Source organism: Spodoptera frugiperda, chromosome 10 (assembly GCF_023101765.2).
Source record: "Spodoptera frugiperda isolate SF20-4 chromosome 10, AGI-APGP_CSIRO_Sfru_2.0, whole genome shotgun sequence".
In the NCBI taxonomy this organism is placed as follows: Eukaryota; Metazoa; Arthropoda; class Insecta; order Lepidoptera; family Noctuidae; genus Spodoptera; species Spodoptera frugiperda.
Genome location: NC_064221.1, coordinates 6,698,413 through 6,721,169, shown reverse-complemented (window position 1 = coordinate 6,721,169; position 22,757 = coordinate 6,698,413). Strand labels below are relative to the sequence as shown.

The 22,757-nt window shown below is 35.5% G+C and overlaps 1 protein-coding gene across 2 annotated transcripts in view; it reads left to right on the top strand.

Annotated features, from left to right (window-relative positions):
• The first annotated feature begins 255 nt into the window (after positions 1 to 255).
• Positions 256 to 22,757, top strand: part of LOC118277748 (solute carrier family 2, facilitated glucose transporter member 8-like) — a 37,220-nt gene continuing 14,718 nt past the window's right edge. The window contains exons 1-2 of one of the 2 annotated variants that reach the window (XM_035596666.2): positions 256 to 717; positions 16,736 to 16,897. In XM_035596666.2, the coding sequence (XP_035452559.2) occupies positions 16,816 to 16,897 (82 nt within the window). In that variant the 5' untranslated portion in view covers positions 256 to 717; positions 16,736 to 16,815. Of the gene's footprint in view, positions 722 to 16,735; positions 16,898 to 22,757 lie in introns of both variants that reach the window. The other variant, XM_035596667.2, reaches the window with a different exon arrangement.

The following is a 22,757-nucleotide window of genomic DNA, read 5'->3' as shown; positions in this document are numbered from 1 at the left end:
TTTTTTTTTTGAAATATATAATCTACTATTTCAACATGTATAAAATACCAAAACATTTAAAACATAATGAAATATAAAATTGCAATTAAAATAAAAAACCAACAACCTATAACATGTCAAGAATTATTAAAAAAATATAAATTAACGACATGTCATAGGCCTATAATATAATTCCTAATGAATGTGCGAGCTTTTGACTTATTTTTTTTTATTTGTTTACGTTGCTACACGTCGGTTAAAAGCGGTCTGAGGAAGTATTCCAGCCAGTGTGAAGAGAATGTGCGCGCCGACCGCACGCTCGCCGCGACCGTGTTTTAAATACCGAACTCGATAACGGAACACCATCTTTTAAAAATCGAATCTCCGTTCTAAAATTAATTTCAAAATTTTTGTGTTACTTCCAAAGTGATGTGCCTTGTACTTATTTAAAAAAAAAAGTAACTTATCTGTGATATAAAATACTTTAATTTAAAAAAAATATTGTAGAGAAGTACTTATAAATTTATTTTTAAGTGTATAATATTAAATTAATTCTCCGAGTACTTATAAATTTAAAAGAATATCTCGTAAATCGAATCACAAAAAAGAAAAATATAAAAGTGTAAACAATCTACATATAAAAAATTATCTACAAATTAATTTAACTTTTAACCAAGTGTAAACAAAATCAAGTGTGTTGTTAAACCAGTGGAACTTTCGTGAAGTATAAGAGAAATCGTAAGTAAGTTTGTACTACATTTCAATTATAAATCAGTTTAAAACGTTGCTCGAATAAAGAGCGTCTTTATGTCTACAACAGATAAAATGTCTACACGATAAGAATTAACGACGTTCATATTAAATTGGTTTCATTCATAAAAGACTACACTACTAATACTTACTAATGCGTACTATTCCAATTTATTTTTATTGACTGATTAACTGGATGGGTTGTATCTTTATAATCTAGCGAGTAACTGAGCCGTAATGCATTAAATTCAATTCAATACTCGGGTCGTACATAATATTTTTTAAATTTAAAACCAGAAGAATTTAGGAATTCAAATATACATATTATGTATATTCCAATTAAATGATTGTAGAAAATTTTAAAAGGCCAATTATTACGTATTTTTGTGGAGTTTTTAGAATTTCACAATTTTTAATATTAGATTGAAATCTCGTGTGCAGTGTTTATTTAAAACTTACCCTATTTAAGTACTAGGATTTTGGGTATATGATTAATACAAGATGAAAATGAATAGATAACTCTCTTTGGCAAATGACAAAATTTAATTGGCTCCAATTAAATTAGTATTGCATACAGCTACAGCAGTCATCATGTTCTAAAACCATACAAAATCAAGTAAAAACCTTTAACTTTTATTTAACAAATCACTATACTCCCGCGTTATTAAGCATCGTGGCAGCTTATTATCATCCTTATTTTTATTAGATTGGTTGAGAGCAGTGTCAGGGCTACACGGCTCAATTTATTGAAATCAAATTGTGTGTTTCAATCGTCAGAATTGTTAACTTTTGGTTGAGGATAATGATGCCGTTACTTATGTGAATGTTTTTTTGAAGAATAGTTCACATAGACCTATATCTATATACTATATGAACCATATATTTATGTGAGCAATTCTTAAAAAATCTGATTGTCTGTCTTACACAGATACTTTTATAATTTGTATAAAAAAAAAATATCTCACAACACAATCCTTTTTGGGAAGTCAGTAAAAAATACAATGTCAGTATATCAAAACAATGACCAACACATGATTCTGTGAAGTGCAATTGTCGGCAAAAAATATTATTAGTGCTGTCTGCTCTATCAATAGAATTGCATTTAGTTCGGTGTATCGAGTCATACTTTGATTAATATAAATGAAGATTGAAGTGTCACTACGCAAATAAAATGACTACATAGTTTGTTCGACGATCATAATTTAATTTCTGTCAAGTTATTCCTTGAAGATTTTTTTAAGGGGGATATCATCCAATGATTTCTCCCGCCTTTGGCAAGACGAGAGGAAGTGTCAGACTCTTACTTTTGCTTTTTGAGTCGAAGCCCTGGTAAACCCATTAGATAGTCTGCAGCTCTCTTCCTTAATGTTGGAGTAACTAATGCTAACTAGTATCGTGGTGACCCGACGGTCAAAATCTACCAACGACAGGTATTATTGTGACTTTTCCAAGAGAAAGATGAGACATTTTCCAAGCTTTGCCCGTGGGATAAAAAGTCCCCAAGTCACCTCAGCTCACCCTTCATCAAAATCCGTTTAGTAGTTTCAGCGTGTTTGACGGACAAACATCCAAACAAACGAACATTCACATTGACAATATTATAGTGTGAGTGTGATAGAAATGAATATATTTTTTCTAAATCACTCCTTCTTTCAAACCCTATTAAAGCACAACACAAATAAACAAAAAGATATTGGCACAGATTAATCAACACCAATTAAAAATGTATAAATAAATTCCATATCACGTTAGTTTACGGAAACTTTACAACCTATACACACGCCTAAGGCGTCTTGTACACACGCCTAAGGCGTCTTGTACACACGCCTAAGGCGTCGTCGGAGGCGACGGACGGTCGGTCGTACGAAAAAAACCGTGTGTACAACACGGTTTTTTCCGTAAAGATCTACGGTTAATTCGCCGTGCGGCAGTGTTGTATGGATCACTATGGAAGCATGTAAATGTGCACGGTGGTAAACTGTACGGCTAAAACACCGTACGGTTGAAAAACCGTGTCGTGGACAAGAGGCCTTATAGTTATAAATTATAACACAAAAAACAACTAGTTGTGGTCATTCAAAAACGTGCCATAAGCGTGAAGAAATAATGACGTAATTGCCCAATGATTGGTGGAATAATAAACAAAAACTCGTTGGATTCCGCGACTTGTAAACAAACATTGCCACACATGTATTAAAGTTAAAGTTGTTGCAAAACCATCGTTGAACGGTTTAAAAATAAACGTAATCTTTGCATAATATTGTTTAAAGTATGTCTACTTGTTTGTCCGCGTGAAACTCTTAAACGGCTAACCTGATTTTGATCAGTTTTGAAAAAGAAATAGATAGGTCTGCGACATAGGTAGATATAATAAATTTAATATTTCTTATAATTTTATTTAATTATCAAAGTTTAGGAGCAAATATGTCATAGAAGTGACATCACGCGATATTTTCAATCAATATATCTTTGAAAGTATTAAATTTGTTTTAGTAAGAAAATAAAAAATACGTGTCTAATGTTTTAAAATAATCTACAAGATATACATTAAAATAAAAATGAGTCATCTATCCTATTGTAGTAATAATATAGTGAGTCATGACTGTCATTAGATACTACACGTAACTATGGCGTTCAGTCAATTAAGATATTTAGAACAAACTCATTTCCTACCATGAAAATTACTATTAACCACGCAATCAGTATACTTAGAATTACATAAATATTTTTTTAGAGAATGTGTATTCATTTATAATGGTTACCGGGGCTCCAGCTCAAAGCCGGAGTAGGAACGGGGTGGTTTTTAGTCAGTAAGAGTCTGATACTCCCTCTCGCCTCACCCTTTAAGTGTGGGAGAGCCATGCTTCGGCACAAATGGGCCGACTCGACCTCTCCTCACAGAAAACTGACCGACTGACTGAGTGAGGTTACCGGAGGCTCAATTACCAATTCCAAATTAAAAACTCCCAATCTCAACAACCCTTTAATTCCTAACCCCCAAAAGGCCAGCAACGCATTTGTAACGCCTCTGGTGTAACAATTCCAGATTCCATATAATTTTGGGCTCGCTGTCATTGCAGCGGTAAGTCCCCTCTTTGAGGAGTGGCTAGAGAGGCGCCATGGCGTCCTCACCTACCGCCTGACGCAGGTGCTTACCGGACATGGGAGTTTCGGTAGGTTCCTGTTTTTGATTGGGCGGGAGGAAACGCCCGGGTGTCATCACTGCGAAGACCGCCCGGAGGACACGGTGGAACACACGGTTGCGGTCTGCCCTGCGTGGGCTGAACACCGCCGTGCCCTCAGGGAAGTGATCGGCGACGGCGACCTCTCGCGTCCGGCTTTGGTTCAGGCCATGGTGCGGAGCGAGGGGGACTGGGATGCCGTCTCCTCCTTCTGCGAAGCAGTCATGCTAGTTAAGGAGGAGGCGGGACGCGTGAGGGAACGAACTTCCTCACGCCCCAGCCGACGCAAAAGACACTCCGGGCGTCGGGGATCGCGTGACGATCTCCGGCCACCGTAAGTGCGGGTCTGCGGACGGCGAGCAAGGGTAGCTCGCCGCCCGACCAGAACCAGACCCGTGCGTGCGGCGCGTTGCGTTCCGCGCGCGCCTCAAAGAACCATCAGACCACCACAGATGGGGCCCAGTAGGGCTGATGCTTAATCCGGAGCTGCGGACAACCTAGCGGGTTTACCGGGGCTCCGGCTCGACAAGCAGAAGTAGGAACGGGGTGGTTTTTAGTCAGTAAGAGTCTGACACTCCCTCTCGCTTTGCCCTGGCGAGAGAAGTCATTGGATGATTTTCCCCCCTGAAAAAAAAAAAAAAAAGATTCCATATAATTACAATAGGTAAAATACATACATAGCAACTGTACTTACTTTAAATGCTACTATGTATAGTAACTAAAGATATCACGAAGCAATTGACGTCCGAATTCGATTATTTTTAAATAACTTGCTTCAAGTGTTAGTCACCCAAAGTTATAATAATCACAATTTTAACACAATAATGACATGTCTTGTACGTAAAAAAGTTATTTTAAGAATATTCTTATCCATATTCTTATTATACTTACGTAGTACAGTGACATTATAGCGATAAACTTTTGGTACAATATCTTGGAATTGAATAAAAAGAGTTACTTCTAATAATACTGATAAATGACACATTTAATATTGGATTGGAATGGAACCACAATTAATATCATATCTAAATTCTATAATTATTATAATACAGGTAGATTGTTTTTAACTAATTTAATTAATAATAAAACTGGGACCGCGGTACCTACTAATTGCTGGATCGATTTAGTTTTAATATTTGAATTTCGTCAACTGGGATCGTTGCTGTGATTCTATTGAAAATCCCAAAACGAAACACGCTTCAAATCAATATTAAAGAAATATACTGATTCAAAAATACATATAATTAAAACATAAAAGTTGGTTTCAGGATTTTCTATCACTATTCCGATACCGATTGAACAATCGGGTGCAAATTATGCTTATGAACCAGAATAAGTATTCAGGTTCCAGTTGACGGAATCTAAATACTATTAAAAATATATCGATCCGGCAACTAGGACCGCGGTCTCAGTTAATTGCGGTCCCAGTCGCCAGATCCATTGATAATAATTTAACCCATTTTTTAAGGAAGGTTATAGGTTATCTGGGGTTATGGCAGTGCCTCCGCCAAGTCGAGCAAAAAAGCGTACAGGTTATCTATTATAATTTAGATACAATATTTAAACGCAATAGTTCATTAAATCACTAACTGGCTGTTACGATAGAACGTTTAAAAATTATGAAAATGTAACATAATAACTTAAATAATTTGCATGATTAGGTTGGCACAATTAACATAGTATAGATTGTTAATTTATTCTAGAAATATTAATTATTCTCTAATACCACGAGTGCATTAAGTAATTGCACTATTATAAAGACAGGTAAGAATTAAGATCATTTAATACCAAAAAGGTTAGCTTATTTAAAAAACCTTTTTTTAAATGAGAAGTTATGGCCATACTCAATAGTCCATAGACAAATTAAACGGCGATAAAAAATATAAGCGCGGGAAAAATTCTTTCAAAGCAGGTGTTAGTGTCACCTGCATTTAAGAAAAAAACAAGCGAATGTTTTTTTGTTTGGGTTCCGTACGAATGTGAACTATTACTGAAGGTATATTGTTCGTCTATCTGTCACCGGGTTACGTAAGAGTAAAAAATGCAAATTCAAATATTCATGGATGAATTGTTCCAAAACACTTTGATCATTTTGGAATCAAAGTCGCTACACGTTGTACGGCAGCCGAGCCGGTTGCCCAGCCACCGCGTCACTCTAGTAGATATCTTTGAAGGAATTATATTGTTTTTGTCATTTACAAGGAAGTTGATTGCTAAACTTAGGGTATCCGTGGGTTATCTTAATAACCCACGGATACTCTAAAATACATCGTATTTACCAAATTCCTGGTACTTATCATCTGCGTCTTTTCAAAATAACATAGGCTCAAGCAACCTTGACCGGTTTTTTATCATAATAGTTTTGAATGCAAGACTTTAAGCTTTTGTACATAATATAATAGTAGGGTCTTTATATAATAATAGGGTCTCGCTGTGTGGGATTCTCTGATCATAAAGCCGACAGGGTGGTCTTAGAAACTGGAATGGAGACAGCAGCTGTTTCGGTTGTGTATATTGTAACCTGTTAGTGGGTTTTGGTACCTATACAATAATAAATATGATGCAGTATATTATTTAGATGTTGAAGGAATAAATATAATGGAATAAGAACTTTTTGTAGGTAGATTTAAGAGACTTTATCAAGCATGTCTATCACTAATATCTACATGTAATACTAGCTTCTACCAGTGGCTTCCACCGCGTTTCCGTGGATTAAAAAATATCCTATCAACCAAGTCAGTTAATAACCTCCTGTATAACAACTTTCATAAAAAAATCCGTATTCTGGGCACAATTGACTAGTTTCCTACTGGTCACATTCAATAGATATGTTATTCAAAACGTCAGAAACGATATTTTCTATGAATTTTGTTTGAAGCAGTGCGTTATGACACGTTAAGTAGATCATCAAAGGAGAATGCCCATATTTCTATGGACAACCGTTGCGCATAAAAATAAGTTGTATGATAGCAAAAATTGGAGATAAAAGAGGGGAGATGTCATATTTTCCAAGGAAATAAAAATGATCTATTTATTTTGTGGGGTTTTTATTTTCTTTGATTTTCTATTTAAGTTTTGAGGTTAGTACTTACAACAAAATGAATTATTATGTTATCGGCTTACTCACGTATTGTTTTGACGAGGAACTCGACTAGTTTCAATACAATATTACAATAAACTATTACAATAAAATCATACAACAAAATCATACAACAAAATGATTTGAATTCTCTACAGAACAACAGAAAACAGTACCATCAAACCAGTGAATAATCCTGACTAAATAATATTAGGTACAATGGTAGGTAGGTAATTATGGTATTAGACGTAATAATAAGTTATTTGTTCTCACAACAAACTCAACAACTTATCAAGAAAAACAAAAATTCGCTTGCGCGCCAACACGATGCTTTGTTTGACTTGACAGTGACAGTTTTGATGACAGAACTTGACAGTTTACCTTTTATTTGCCCGTGGTAGTGTTACCAACAGTTAATCTAAATCACCCTGACCATATCTGATTTGTCAACCAATGAAAGATTGTTAATTAGTAAAGAAATATTTTTTTATTAATATTAATTAAAAACAAAAATATGAATCACGCGGGAATATCTAATATTTTTAATATTTATTTAAACTCAGTGTCTGCTTGTACATTTCAGTTAAAACCGATTACGGGGAAGTTCTTAAAGTTGTCAACACTGCTATCACTTAAAGACAGCCATTTTGAAATATTTTGAAATATTGCAATAAAACCGAATTAATAACTATTAAGACACAAAATATCAATCCCACATACGATTTCGATCAAGATAAGTAAGAAAAGTTAAAAAAGATTTCTTAATTTATGAGCATATTTTTGTGGCTATACTGTTTTCTTCTATAGCGATTCTGGTTTTGGTCAATGTCCTTTATGAATGAAAGTGTGATTATTTCTGAATATTTTATTGTATTTTCAATACAATAATTTTTTTTTTGAGTTAGGAAACTTCTGAATTCCAAACTCCGAGGTATTCCTCGAAGCGCAACTGTTTTGAAGCGCACCTCTCCAAGCGCACCTATTTTATTCCTCGAAGCGCACCCGTTAGTTGCGCTTCAAGGAACTATTAAAAATATTAATTTTTATTTCCTCGAAGCGCACCTATGTTTTATTTTCGACTAGAGAGGGGATGCTAACTGAAACTATCGATAATAAGATATCGATAATCTGATACACGTAGCGCTATCTATGAGCAAATAAGGTTAAACCTTTAAAAATAGTTTCTTGTCGATGTATGACATCGCAAAATGAATTGTTCCGCTTGAAACCGCCAATCAACGACTTTTATTAGTTATTTTATACAATATTCAAGAACTCAAAAGTCAAAAGTCAAAATTATTTATTTCAATTAGACCAGGAAGGCACTTTTGAACGTCAAAGCAAATTAATAATATTAATAACGTCTGTCTGTCGGTCAGTCCTCTAGTGAAGCTATTTGCTCGTTCCAAAGTGTAGATTCCTATGGAGAAGAACGAGCAAGAAACTCCATAGGCTACTCTTTTCCAATCAGATTCACAATACAATTCATAGTTACATTGTTTCGATTGCTTTAACTATGTGAGAACAATGTAAAACTAATATTTAGTCAAAGTGATAGAAAAAGAAAATAACCCTGAGGACCACAAACTTAATGCAGTCTGGAGTTGACCAGTCCCAGTTGACAGCGCCCGTTCACGAACATGACACGTACACCAGTACCGCCCAACTCAACCATATTGCAGGGAATCGAGCGATCCAATGCCCGTGCCACCGCCAATAACACCTTTGAGTGAACATGACAACTATTGCTGACACAAATGCATTCTACTAGTCTAATTCAGTTTTAGCTAATTACAGGGCACATTTACAATGATTGATGAATGATACTAATTTAACAGAACAAATTGAAATAACATGGTTATATTATTACATTATTGGAATTACTTTTTTTTTCGTTACCCTGTGGAGGTGGACCAGCCTGCCTCCAAGCATTTTTATCCTCTATATAATCATTCAATTTGTAGTATGCTAATCTACACATCGTTTTTTAATACATAATTTAAATTGTCTTTCATTTAGGTGTTTTATTTCCTCTGGAATTTTGTTATAGCATTTAACACAGAATCCCATGAACGACTTACTTATTTTTGCCAATCTAAAGAATGGCTGGCTCAATCTATCCTTATGTCTAATTTCATAATTGTGTCTGTCAGACACTTTGTCAAACAAGTTTAGATTTTTCCTAACATACATAATGTTTTCATAAATAAATTGACATGGAACGGTCATAATATTGATCTCCTTACTCTGTACTCGTCGACCATAGATTGTTATTTTTTTAATAATAGTAATGATTTAATAATGATCCTAATGAGTGGACAAAGACCTTAAGTATTAGTATATAGTAACTAATAAAAGTCGTTGATTGGCGGTTTCAAGCGGAACAATTCATTTTGCGATGATCGATAAGAAACTATTTTTAAAGGTTTAACCTTATTTGCTCATAGATAGCGCAACGTGTATCAGATTATCGATATCTTATTATCGATAGTTTCAGTTAGCATCCCCTCTCTAGTCGAAAATAAAACATAGGTGCGCTTCGAGGAAATAAAAATTAATATTTTTAATAGTTCCTTGAAGCGCAACTAACGGGTGCGCTTCGAGGAATAAAATAGGTGCGCTTGGAGAGTTGCGCTTCAAAACAGTTGCGCTTCGAGGAATACCTCCAAACTCCATGCTACTACTGTGTGGGATTTTTATCTCATTAAATCCACACTGGTAGAGGTACCAAATAGTACCAATGTAAACTAATTACTTAAAACTATGCAGCGCCTAATGTTCACCTTGAACGTCGTGCCTGATATTGCCCTTATCAGCACATCACCTTATCTCAGAGTGACGGATGATTAAAAGTCAGTAAAACGTTATCAGTGTACAGACGCTCAGCTTCCGAATCATCATAAAACATAGTCTTTAAGTCACTCACTCTGATGATGATTAATGACTCATTATGAATTATATTACTCCCGCCGTCAAACTGTCTTTAACAGTTTGGTAGGTTAATGTATCAATTATTAAAAAAAAAAGTAATTATTTAAACGATTAACTCAATCAACGTCTTCATCTCAGGCCCATTTGCCTCCCTGTCCAAGCTTACTAATACGCTTATCATAGTGAGCAAGTTTCCAAGTTTAGTAAAGAGGTAGTTTTTTTTTTGAGGAGGGAAAATCATCCTTTTACTTCTCTCGCCTTAGGTGAGGCGAGAGGGACTGTCAGACTCTTACTGACTCAAAACCGTTCCTACTCCTGCTTTTCGAACCGGAGCCCCGGTAAACCCGCTAGGTAGTCCGCAACTCCGGAGTAAAGAGGTAGATAACTAGGTAACTGCGACACCCGTATACTGTTATCTTTAAATTGCCCCTTTCAAGGATACAAAAAAAATATTGAAAACAATTAATTCCATCATCGTCATCATCCAAGACCCAATTACCAAGCTATTTCCCAAGCTTACTAATACCCGATTCCCCAACAATCCCTTAATTCCTAATCCCCAAAAGGCTGGCGACGGTCTTGTAACGCCTTTGGTATAACGGGTGTTCGTGGGCGGTGGTGATTGCTTACCATCAGGTAATCCGACTGCTCTTTTGGCTTCTACTCTATAAAAAAAAAATACTCAGTCACGTTTATCGATGATAAAGCATACGTTTTTTACACTATAGCCTTCAATTCAATCAACATATTAGCCGTACTGTTGTTTTTTCGGTTTAATTCAGAGAAAACTGGTTATAATCGTAATGATATGTAAACGGGACACTAGATAATTCAAATATTTCTCTTATATATCTTAATATTTCTTTCCAGAGATGTGCTATGCTACATTTCTGTGAATATGTTTGGCTTCCATCAATCATATTCGTTGGTACACATAGCTTAGCACTGGTGGAAACAGGTTCACCTAATATACATATATTTTTATATGGAAAGATGCGTGCTATGAATATGTGGTACGGATGCGTGCTATGGATGGTTTCCCTACTGGCGATACATCGCATACTCGATCTGCGCATCTTCCTCGCACAGCTACTTTGGCGGCGGCAATCTTATCGGTATCTTCATAGCACATCTTACTCGCATTAATTACTTTCACTTTATTTTGCGAGGTAAAATCATCCAATGACTTCTCCCGCCTTGGGCGAAGCGAGAGAGAGTGTCAGACTCTTACTGACGAAAAACCACCCCGTTCCTACTCCTGCTTTTCGAGCAGGAGCCCCGGTAAACCCGCTAGGTAGTCCGTAGCTTCGGACGAAGTTTCACAACTTAGTTATTAAATCTTGAGTGTCCATGAGCGGTGGCGATTGCTTACCATCAGGTGATTAAAAAAACCATTTAAAGGAACCTATTTTATACAACTTCATAATACAGTTTGTGCTGTTTTCGGTAGCAGGAAAATGTCGTTCGTATTTGCTACAGTTAATCGTAGGTTGACCGTAGGTGACCAAGTATATTGCAGTAACAGAATAACTTGTAGGTCTGCTATTATTAGATATTAACCTATTAGACGCCAGAATGTATATGTGTGATCTTCGTAAAGCATTTCTTTGGAAAATCCTTTTGGAGCGCTCGTGTGATAAAGATGCATATCTGTCATCATATTTATACTGTTTAAGGGTACGGTAAAGGTTTTATGGGACTACGTGCCTCTCTCATAGGGTGCATGATCACTACTTTTCTGCAGATCGCCATAACCCTGATGCTATAGCCTCATATACCGTCGAGCACAATAATATTTTTTGTGATTTAGTTTTTTTAATTTTTGTGTATTATATCCACATTTATTTTTATTAAGTATTCTATTTCTTATTTTATTTCGCATGTACTGTTTGTGCCTGGTGTTGTATCAAATATATGATTTTTCTTTCTTTCTTTAATATACCTAATCATTATTAAAAACAAACATAAATAAAGTTTAACTAAATGTATATTAAGTATCTATTTTTTTCCATGTTATTCTGAGAATAATTTGTCATACATTTCGTATCGTTAGCCAATATGGCAGGACATCTCGTTTGACCATGGCGTTAAAAAGGTTAAACTTGTAATAATAATAATTATTTATATATTTTATATAGTTTCCTTATTCTAATCATTACGTTCGCACGTCAATAGTAAAATATCATTTAAACGTATATATTCCTTAATATATTTAAACGAATAACTAGATTTAAGACTAAATAGATTTTAAATTATAGAGCCCATCTCTGTAATCCGCACACGATCAACAAGGCAATCTCTATTTTATCTATTTACTAACGACCCGCCCCAGCTTTGCATGGGTGCAATGGTGATATACCTATTATGCATGTATTATACATACATATACCTACATCTTCCTCTTGAATCACTTTATCTATTAAAAAAACCGCATCAAAATCCGTTGCATAGTTTTGAAGATTTAAGCGTACAAAGGGACATAGGAACAGAGAATGCGACTTTGTTTTATACTATGTAGGGATTACCTAGGTACCTTTTTCGAGGAGCAAAATCATATAATGACTTCTCCCGACAGCCTTTTACAGACTAAAAACCACCCTGTTCCTACACCTATAGCTACAGATGTAACAACTACAGATGTAACAAATTAAAAATACTCATACAACCAAAGAGACGAACTATCATCCCCGCCACGTCACTAATTCCAAGTAGCACACAATGCTACCACATCTCAACATACATACGTGTCTTACGCATGTGACAAGTTCATAAAATCATAACACTGTGTTATCTAACATGCATCACACAAATGGTGAGGGAATGTGAGACTACGCATCGGAATGCTTGAATCAAAGATTGATTGACATTAATTCGTCGGACTACGAATGTAATTGAATGTTTTTCAACAAGCCTGCTACGGACGCGCGTTCGGTATAACGCATCCCATCGATATGTCTTGTTGTGTTGAAATTATGATAACAAATAGTTTTGGACAAGATTTTAAGTAAGCTTAATAAATGTATTCTTTGGGTAATTACCTGGGCACAACAGGATCACTCGAGTAACAGCTCAATTGCCACCATGTAGCAAATATAAAGTGGAGATGTCATAATTTTTCCCATTAACATAATGCGTGATACATACTTTATGGGGAGCGCGGGACATTACAAGCTTGCGTTGTGCGTGTGTGATTACTGAAGGTCTAATACCGCCCTTCCCAAAATTCCCAATCCCCGATTCCCCAAGAACCCTTTAATTCTTAACCCCAAAAAGCCGGCAATGGGCCGTGGCGATCGCTTACTTTTAGGTGATCAATCTGCTTGATTACCGGCTTATTCCATGAAAAAAATCACGCCCATCTCTATTTTCCACCTAGCGGTCCCGTACTACAAAAACGTTGCCAGTTGTCCACATTTTTATGTGTTACTTTCTAAGCGCGTATAACCTATCTACACCTTTTTAACTAGTTTAGTTGTTAACTAGTTTCAAAGAAATTGGACTTGCAAGTTTGGATGCGAACGCCTTTAAAACCTTTTTTAATAAACCCGAGGCCACACAAGCAGTGTTTTGTTTTAATTCCTAACTAGACTACACAGAGATAACGTTAGCACGAGTGCACCAACTGATAAGCCACTAGGTAGTTGGTATCTATGTTAGTCTTGACTTATCACGTCAGACTTGACCTCATGGTAGTGATTAGAAGGGTCTAGGTTAGCGTGTTTGATCTTTCTTCTGGACTTTTCTTGATTACGTTAATTGATGCTGTGAAAAACCCATATTTTTGATAGACATAAACAGATCAGTTAAAAGCGTCCATTGTTGAGCTTAGGGCCTCTTTCAATAACTTCTAGGTTAACCAGTTACTTCAGTCCCAACTTGACAAAACACTTTTTACAAACCTACGACACAGAAGAAAACAGTAAAATGGGGAAACGTTTATAAAAAAAAAAACATTAACCTTTTGAAAAACAGCAACGACATTATAAAAATGTGTCTGAAGCCTTCTTTATTAAGCAAATTTTGCTTGTATTAGAGGACTGCGCTCTTTTAGAACAAGACGTAGGTACATAATAAAACTCCATAAAAGCATAAGTACTGATTTGGTTAGAACTTTCAATGTCTTATGTAAGTAACTTGCTTCTGCCAGCGGCTTCGTCCGCATTTTCGTGGGATAAGACCGTATGTATTATTCCAGACCATAATCTGACCCTGTTCCAAACTTCACATCAATCTCTTCAGCTGTTTTGATATGAAAGAAAAACAAACAAACAAAATACAAACTTTCGCATTTATAATAACTGTAGGATGAAAATCACGATGGAAACAGCCATGCTTACACAACACCAATCAATCTATTTCAAATGACAATAAACTCTAAACAGTTACAAATACAGTTTCATTTTAAAAACACATTAAACTATATCGTTGCTACAAGTGAATGGTGTTCTGATAACCTTGGCCATATACTCCTGGTGTTGGCACAAAGCTGGTACTTATGTGACTGATTACTTCCCTTGACAACTGTGGAATGCAGTCCGAATAAAGATTATTACAAAATGGACAAACAAAATCAAATACGTATTTAAGAAATAAACGTCGACAAATGGTCTAATCTTGAAACGATAATTTATTGTCGTTACTACATTAAGTATCAAATTCTCTACTTCTCCCCTTGGCAGAAGATTGAAGTTCTTTGCAAATGTGAGGAAACTGAAACGTTGTTGAAGTTAAAATGTTAAAGCTAAAACCTCTTTTTGACCTTGATATTAACAGTAGAATAGAAACGCACATTCGTCACCACGGGGGTACATTCGAGTGTCAGAAGAATTTAATAACTCTAATTAATTCTTCTTGCACCAATAACGGTATAAATCCTAGCTTTCTTCGTCTCTGGTGGACGCAAAGACATATTTTTTGGATGGGATAGCAGTCCAAATAGTTTACTGTCGAAGCTAACTAAAAACCCTCTAAATAAAATAATTAAACGTGAAACAAAACGTCATCACGTTCATACGCTACAAATTAGTATTGTAGCACTTGTACAACGCTAAACAATGAACAATGTACAGAATGATCTAATTCCATGATACCACTGACCGTACACTAATTAAATTTCGGAACAAACTACGGGAACTCGGAAATTAACGAGACAGTCATCTGTTTTCGGTGTTCACAATTATTGTTCTTTTTTTGGAACGATGATGCATCATCTAACCTTCTATATGGTTGACAAATTGTGATCATGCTGTAGATAAAAAATTTAATTGTGATTTTATTTTGTTTTATTTTCATTGATGCTCCGAATATGCGTTTTTGTTCTAAATAATTCGTCATTCGTGACTGCTGGACTATGAGCCGCATCTATGGTAGAAGGTTTGCCATAATGTCGACACTAGACAAGCGGATTAGAGGTCACAGTTTCAAAGGTTCTAGTTTATCAAATAGCGCTATGCTGTTCATCTAGTCACAGACAAATATAAGTTCCTTAAGATGATTTCCATCAGAGATATGCTATACTACGTTACTGTGGATACTTTTGGCTTCCACCAAACATATTCATTGGTACACATAGCTTAGCAGTGGTGGAAACGGATTCAAATAACCTATTTTTTTATATGGTAGCTTCGTCTTCTTCTTCTATATGATGCTTGCTATGGATGGCCTCCCTTCTATCGATACATCGCATACCCGCATAGCTATATAGCTGGCTATATTATATCAGTGGAAGCTTAGTATCAGTGGAAACGGCCACATATAGTTTCACAGCTACCTATTACATCTTCGTAGTATGGAAAGGACTCTTAGTCGTCTCTTATGATACCTGCAGGAGAAGCGTCGGTGGTGATAAATGAATTCCACTCTGCCACCTTCAAACAGTTTTGATTATAATAATTCCTACATCATTTTCTCTCATTTGCATCTGCCTATGACATAAGATTTGAAACAGTGGCTAAAACCCACATCCCTATTGACTGTTGACACACAAAAATCCGCTTCAATGCACATCAGAAGATCTAAACAGAGAAAACAATACCTTAATAAAATAGTACAATAGACTGTTTTAGCTTATCAAAGCGTGCAATGCTAATGAGTATACGCCCAGACAACCTTAGACTATCTTGAGGTCCAGGCCAAGGTTAGTGCATTGCATTGGTGACCTATATCTTGAATAGCAATATATTTTAGGTTTCCTACTAGACGTAAAGACTGACATAGATTTTTGTGGGACAACCAGTAACTTCTTAGGAGTAAGACACTGTCGAATTATTAAATTCTAGGAAAGAAATAATTCAATTGGGGCATTTTGTTCGAAGTTGGAATGAGCTGTCGTCGGCGGTATTTCCGAACCGATACGACCTTTACCCTTCAAGAAAAGGGAAAAAGGAATACGCTCCTTTTTGAAAGGCCGGTGCAGTGCGCCTCTTTTGGTGTTGCGGGTGTCCATGGGCGGCGCTGATCGTTTACCATCAAGTGACCATTCCATAAAAAAAGTCTGTGATACGGTGCACAGTCGTTACCCACCCAGAGCATCAATCGTGCACTTTAATAAACCCAAAATTTCATCAGATCATCAGCTAAAATACTATGTCCACTGCTGAATACGGGCTAATGAAGTGGGGTTTGTCATAATCTCTTCACTCGTTAGGCTGATCGAGGATCATAATTAGCGGGTCCCAGAGACATGTGCAACATTTTAAATTTTTATGCTTTACTTTAACTTTAGAGTTAGTAGATAATAATACTAGTAAATGTAAGCAGAGTAGTAAAAAAATAGTTTCTTATGTTTTGTCTCACAAATTTTTTTGTTCCACAGATCCCTTAAAACAAATCATGCGCCACTGAGAGACAGACTCGCGCGCAATACCGGAAGCGGCGCGGCTGCGTGTGCGCATCATGTTCGGTGTACTTCCGGTGCGATGGGTCGCGCGCCTCAAACATGGAGGTGTCGCCAACCAATTCGTTATGGCTACTATGGGTAAGTTTGTAATATTTATTTGCTATTTTTATTAATCTTCTCTGACTTCTTAAATTGTCATAAAATACGAGTTCAGACTGGGATTATTCTCGATACTAGGGTTCATTCTCGAGCCAAAATAATTGTAATTAAGATTTTACGAAATTGTAATTTGACATTGCCATGATTCCCACGCTTAGTAAACAGCAGGGATCGTAATCACTGAAGACTTGAAGCCCGTCACTGGATGGATGGTTGCAGTTATTGGACTTCCTAATGTAGGTAACCTCTACCATCCCCTTTGGGATACTACAAAAATTATAACCTCACGCTTTATTCTCATGGGGGTAAACAGAGCAAGTACGTAACTAGTCTACAATCCTCTAACATTTCCTTCCTCCACGTATGTGCCTATATAGTCACGGTAATATCCGCCTTTATGAAGGATTTTACCAATGAGGTCAGTAGCGTACATATGACAAAGGGCCTAGTTTTATTAGGTGTTAGTTTTACCCGCAGATTTGCCCGCGTGGTCAAAGGAAATAACATACACCATCACACTCTAACTGCCGTACTTAGAGTCATTTAATCATTACTTGAACTATTCCTTAGTAACGATCTTGTTCCGAAAACAATTGCTAAGGTCTGGTTTAAGTAACCTAATTATCTACAGACACAAAAATCGAATCATCTTATGTTTCCTTCTACTACCTTGATATTAGAAGTTTATTGTGACTAAAAATGTCGTTTTAAAACATAATTACAGTCCCTCAATTTATTTTGCATGAAGTTATATTATCAAAGAAAAACGCGATCAGCAGTTTTTATCATAGGCATGGCAATAAAAACCTAAAGCACACTCAGCACATTTGATCATATACACATATTAATATTAGTAATATGTGTATTACATACATATACTATTAATAATAATGAATCATCAGGCCACCACAGATGGGGCCCAGAAGGGCTGATGCACGATATGGAGCCGTGGAAGACCTAATTAATGGATTGCTGGGGCTTCTGTTCGAAGCACAGGTTTTGGAACAGGGTGGTTTTTATTAGTTAGTAAAAGTCTGACGCCTTCTCACGCCCCACCCAAAGCTGGAGAAGTCATTGCATGATTCCCCCCCCCCCCCTCAAAATAGTTAATAATTGATAGTATTATTCAAAATACATAAAAAAAACATATTCTTTCCTAGTATATCTCATAAAAAAACTTCCATAAAACAATTCACAAATACCTACTTATATAACTGTGACAGATTTAATTTGATTTTACATGGAGCCGCTATGAATGGACGCACATACCTACATTTAGTTACAGTCATTGAATACACTCTATTTGTTTACAAACACATTTTTAAAATATAAGCAATAATAGCAGTAGACTTGAATAACCAGTATTAATTATTTTTATATAGCTATTAATTAACGTGTGACATATGTATACATCATATAAATATATTAATATTTACGTACATACAAACATAAAGTTGATTAATAAAAATTGTTTATTGTATTGGCGTATAACTCTCAAACTAGTCCGACTAGTTTCGAGTTACAACGGGACTCATATTTACGATCGAGGTATCGTGTTTGATTTTTCTTCAACAACAATGTAAAAAAAAATATGTTTAAAAGAGGCGATCTCTTTTCGATTCAAATCCAATGAAAATATATTTTTAATCAGATTTCTATTTCAATTCCGACCAATAAATACCTGGTTAAAGGCACATAATCAGAATAAAAAAATAAAGTCCCTCTACTGAACTATCCAATAAACAGAGTATTATTCAAATTAGATCAGCAATTCTTGAGATACAAACTCACAAAACACAGAAACTTTCTCTCGTATCATGCCCTACACACGTGGCGTTATGCAACCATCGCCTATAAAAGTGCAAGCGTAGTGCTGAGGAATTAAAACCTCTTCTAATGAAACGTTTAACTATCGCAAGTTCATTAAAATTTTATGATTCTGATAACATTGGTCTTGTTTCCTTAACGTATACAAATTTTATAGCTACATTTTTCTTAAAGAAAGAAATGTTTTTTTTTCCTAGCTTCTGCCAGCGGTTTCGCCCGTGGGGTAAAATGTATCCTATCACCCAAGTCAACTCATACAATGGCTGTATACCAAATTTCACCAAAATCCGTTCAGTAGGTTCAGCGTGATTGACGGATAAACGTCCAAACATTCAAACATTATTTTATAATATTAATGAGACACCTTTTTCAAGGGGGAATGATTCAATGACTTGTTTCTTATTGAATAAGGCAAGAGAGAGTGTCGGATGAACATGAGTTGTTCATAAATGCAATTGCAACCAAATTCTTAACTTTAAAACCTTTTAAAGTGATCGTTGTACCCAGTTCATAGCATAATAATGTACATACACATATACACATACATATACAAATAATAATAATTGCAATAGTGTGACGCAACTATCATAAAATACGACGTCAGAATCTAAGTGACGTGCACATCTGACTTCTGACTCGAAGATAAAATGATTCATTAAATTATGTATTGCGAAAGAAATAAACCCAAAAAACAGAATGCTACTATATATATTTGATATGATAATACAAATCGTGTGGATTCTAAACTCTATACCACTTTAAGTTTATAGAGTATACAAACATACATTGAAATGTATGCTGTATATTACTTATTTATACTATACAGTATACATTGTCTGAACCACAATCCATATATATCGTTTACTTACACTATACTGTACACATTATAATTTCCACCACCATACAATTATCTCGCACCTAACGACTGCATACAAAGTGCTGCAAAAACCTGTGCATGAGTCAATGTTGCTCTCTTGAAAGCTTAGAACAAGTTCTGTGTACACAGGCACACGGTGACATCGTCGGGGTCAAACAAGTTCAACGTGAACTGCTAAATTACTATCTAAATGGTGCAAATGTTTGCGGTCAATGACCTGCTTTTAAGAGGCCAATGAGAAAGGGTTGGGTTCAGAAGAAATTATGTTGATTCGTTCACTTTTGGTGTAATAAGTTATTCTGATATTCTTTGGCGGCCAATGACCATCTTTTAAGGAGCTAATGGGAAAGAGGATATGTCAAAATGTTGGTGCTTCATATGAACAAGGCTAATCAAACTAGTTAGTTATTTTAGCTAGGACCAATTCAAAGATCTTGGCTTGTTGTTGAGACGCGTTAAAATTATAATTCATAATTAACAGCCAGTGACAGTCCATTGTTATAGATTTCCTCTACATAAGAGGGTTAACCATTATCTCCGCGTTTAGCAGGAGAATTAAAAATCGCAGTTTAAAAGTGGCAGCTAGTGCTCCCAATAGATTGATCTTTAATTCCTGACTATCTCAATACACACGTGGCTTATGTGAATAAATAATCATTAAACCTCAACATTAACTTCTGCACAATAATTTTAAACGATATGGGTACTTTTATTAGGCGATCGTGGTGTTAAACAGCTAAACTATGATGTAAATTACAATGTGCTTACACTGTAGGAGTATAGTACTTAGATACGTACCTGATTGCCGTGTTGTGACAGAACCGAATACATTGTCGCTACGCCTACTCTTCTGCGAGTTTCGCAAACTTGACTAAAGCAGTATACATTTGATGAAGACTCTTATCTTATTTTGCTACACTCTCAGCAAGAGTACGAATGGGGTGGTTTTTAGTCAGTAAGAGTCTGACACTCCCTCTCACCCTAGACGGGAGAAGCCATTAGATGATTCTTCCCCCGCAGAAAAAAAGAAACTTTCTAATGAATAAATAGCAGGCGCATTGTCCAGCAGTTTCTAACTGTTGATTTTGATAAATGCGCTTTAACAAATCATAAAAACCAAAGTACTAATCTATGACCTTGACGCGAGAACAAATATGGACCTTCATACTACACATAAACTTAATCCATTGTTCCAAAAATGGAACCTATTATAGGGGACAAAAGAAATATTTTACTTTGCACATTTGCACCTATAATAGATATCTTTCCTAATGTACATTACACACAAACTTTTCTTCCATCCATTATAAACCTTATCACTTTTATTATAAAGTTGAAAATCTATTAAAGATGTTTGTCGTCAAAAGGAGTAGCTTGAAGTGCTGGGGTCTCTAGATCTACTGATAAAATATCAATAAAATTTAACTATCGGTTACAACGTGACGTTAACATTGTATTGTTGGTAGTAATATTTGCATTGAATCATTTAATGGGACTTGAATGGATAATTGGCACTGGATTCGAAATGGTCACCTTGAGAATGCCATATTCTTATGTTTTCTTTTTGGAAACGCAAATACGCAATAGTTTACAAAAAGGATTTTAAGAAAGAAGAATTCAACATTTATATGCCTCTGCACCTAAATTATCGCAATATGACATTTTCTGCCTTGCACAGCAAAACTTTGGAATAAGCTATCGTCGGCGGTTTTTCCGAAACGATACAACCTTCAAGAAAAGAGCGTATTCCTTTTTAAAAGACCCGCAACACACCTGTGACTCGTCCAGTGTTGCGGGTATCCATAGGCAGCGCTGATCACTTACCATCAGGTGATCCGTCTGCTCGTTCGTCCCCTATTAGCACCTTAACTCCTGACAATGCGAAACCATTGCGTATTTTTAATACTTTCTTATGAAATTATTCCCAAATTAAATTCAACAATTCTATATGCTATAAATGACAATTTAAAATAAGCTAATCTCAATTACCTACATAGGCCGAAACTTCTCAAGTCTGAAGCAAACGCTTAAACCACATATCATAGATCATAGTTATAGAACTTTTCCTATACAAACAAACTAAAAACCCATCCACCAGAACAGATTTATTATCTGTCCAAATTATTTAATAAACAATCGATTTGCCTAAAACATAAATTCATCACTCGAGTACAATCAAATCGAGTGAGTCTGTCACGTCGTCGGTCGGACTCTGAATATAAAGTAGACACGGTTCGCGCTTGGCACACGTGCTGTGAATCCGTGATGACATTTCCTAATAATATTAGATACTGTTTAGAGAAATCTTTGAGAACATATGTTTTAGTACCTAATCTAGTCTTAGCGCCTATTTCACTACCTTCATATAAGTGCCTGATAAACTTATGTGACAGATAGTACATACAAGTTACGTTTTTAATTTAAAGTTATCTGATACATAGCGACTATCCAGGCATTGTGAAACAAGTCTTTAGACTAATAAATAAAATTGGAGTGTTTGTTTGTTATATTGAAATAACTGCTTACTACATGCATAATGAATATACATACAATATTTTTTTACATTTTTTGTCAAACGTTCTATCTGCCTGTTCGTTCCAAAACAAAACCTATCTTCGTCGACAACTTTTGGTCCATCCAAAACCTATACATACAACAAAAAATAAAATCTTCAAAATTATTTGTATGTGCATAACTACTAAACGACTGTACTAAATTTAATACAATCATGTCGTGACTTATAATATAAATATGTATAAAAGAGAAATTCAATAATTCCACTAAGAAAGTCGGAGAAATAGCACCTGTGCGAAACCATTAATACAATAAATTAGTTAAACATAAAATAGTCATTAATATTATGATTCAAATCAGTTCAATTATGCCAATGTTCAGCAGCACATCAAGATAACCCATAACGCCTACACCCTTCAATCGATTCTCTACTTTAACACTTATGAATTAAAGTTGAAATTAAAATATAGTATAGCTTGATGTGCGGTCTACAAACATACGTTTCTTACCTTCCCACCTGTCTGTGGTCACGGGAACCAATCTACATATACAATTACACACATACATACATACATAAATAAATAATTTATTTATACGAGCGATCATATTTATAATTTATAA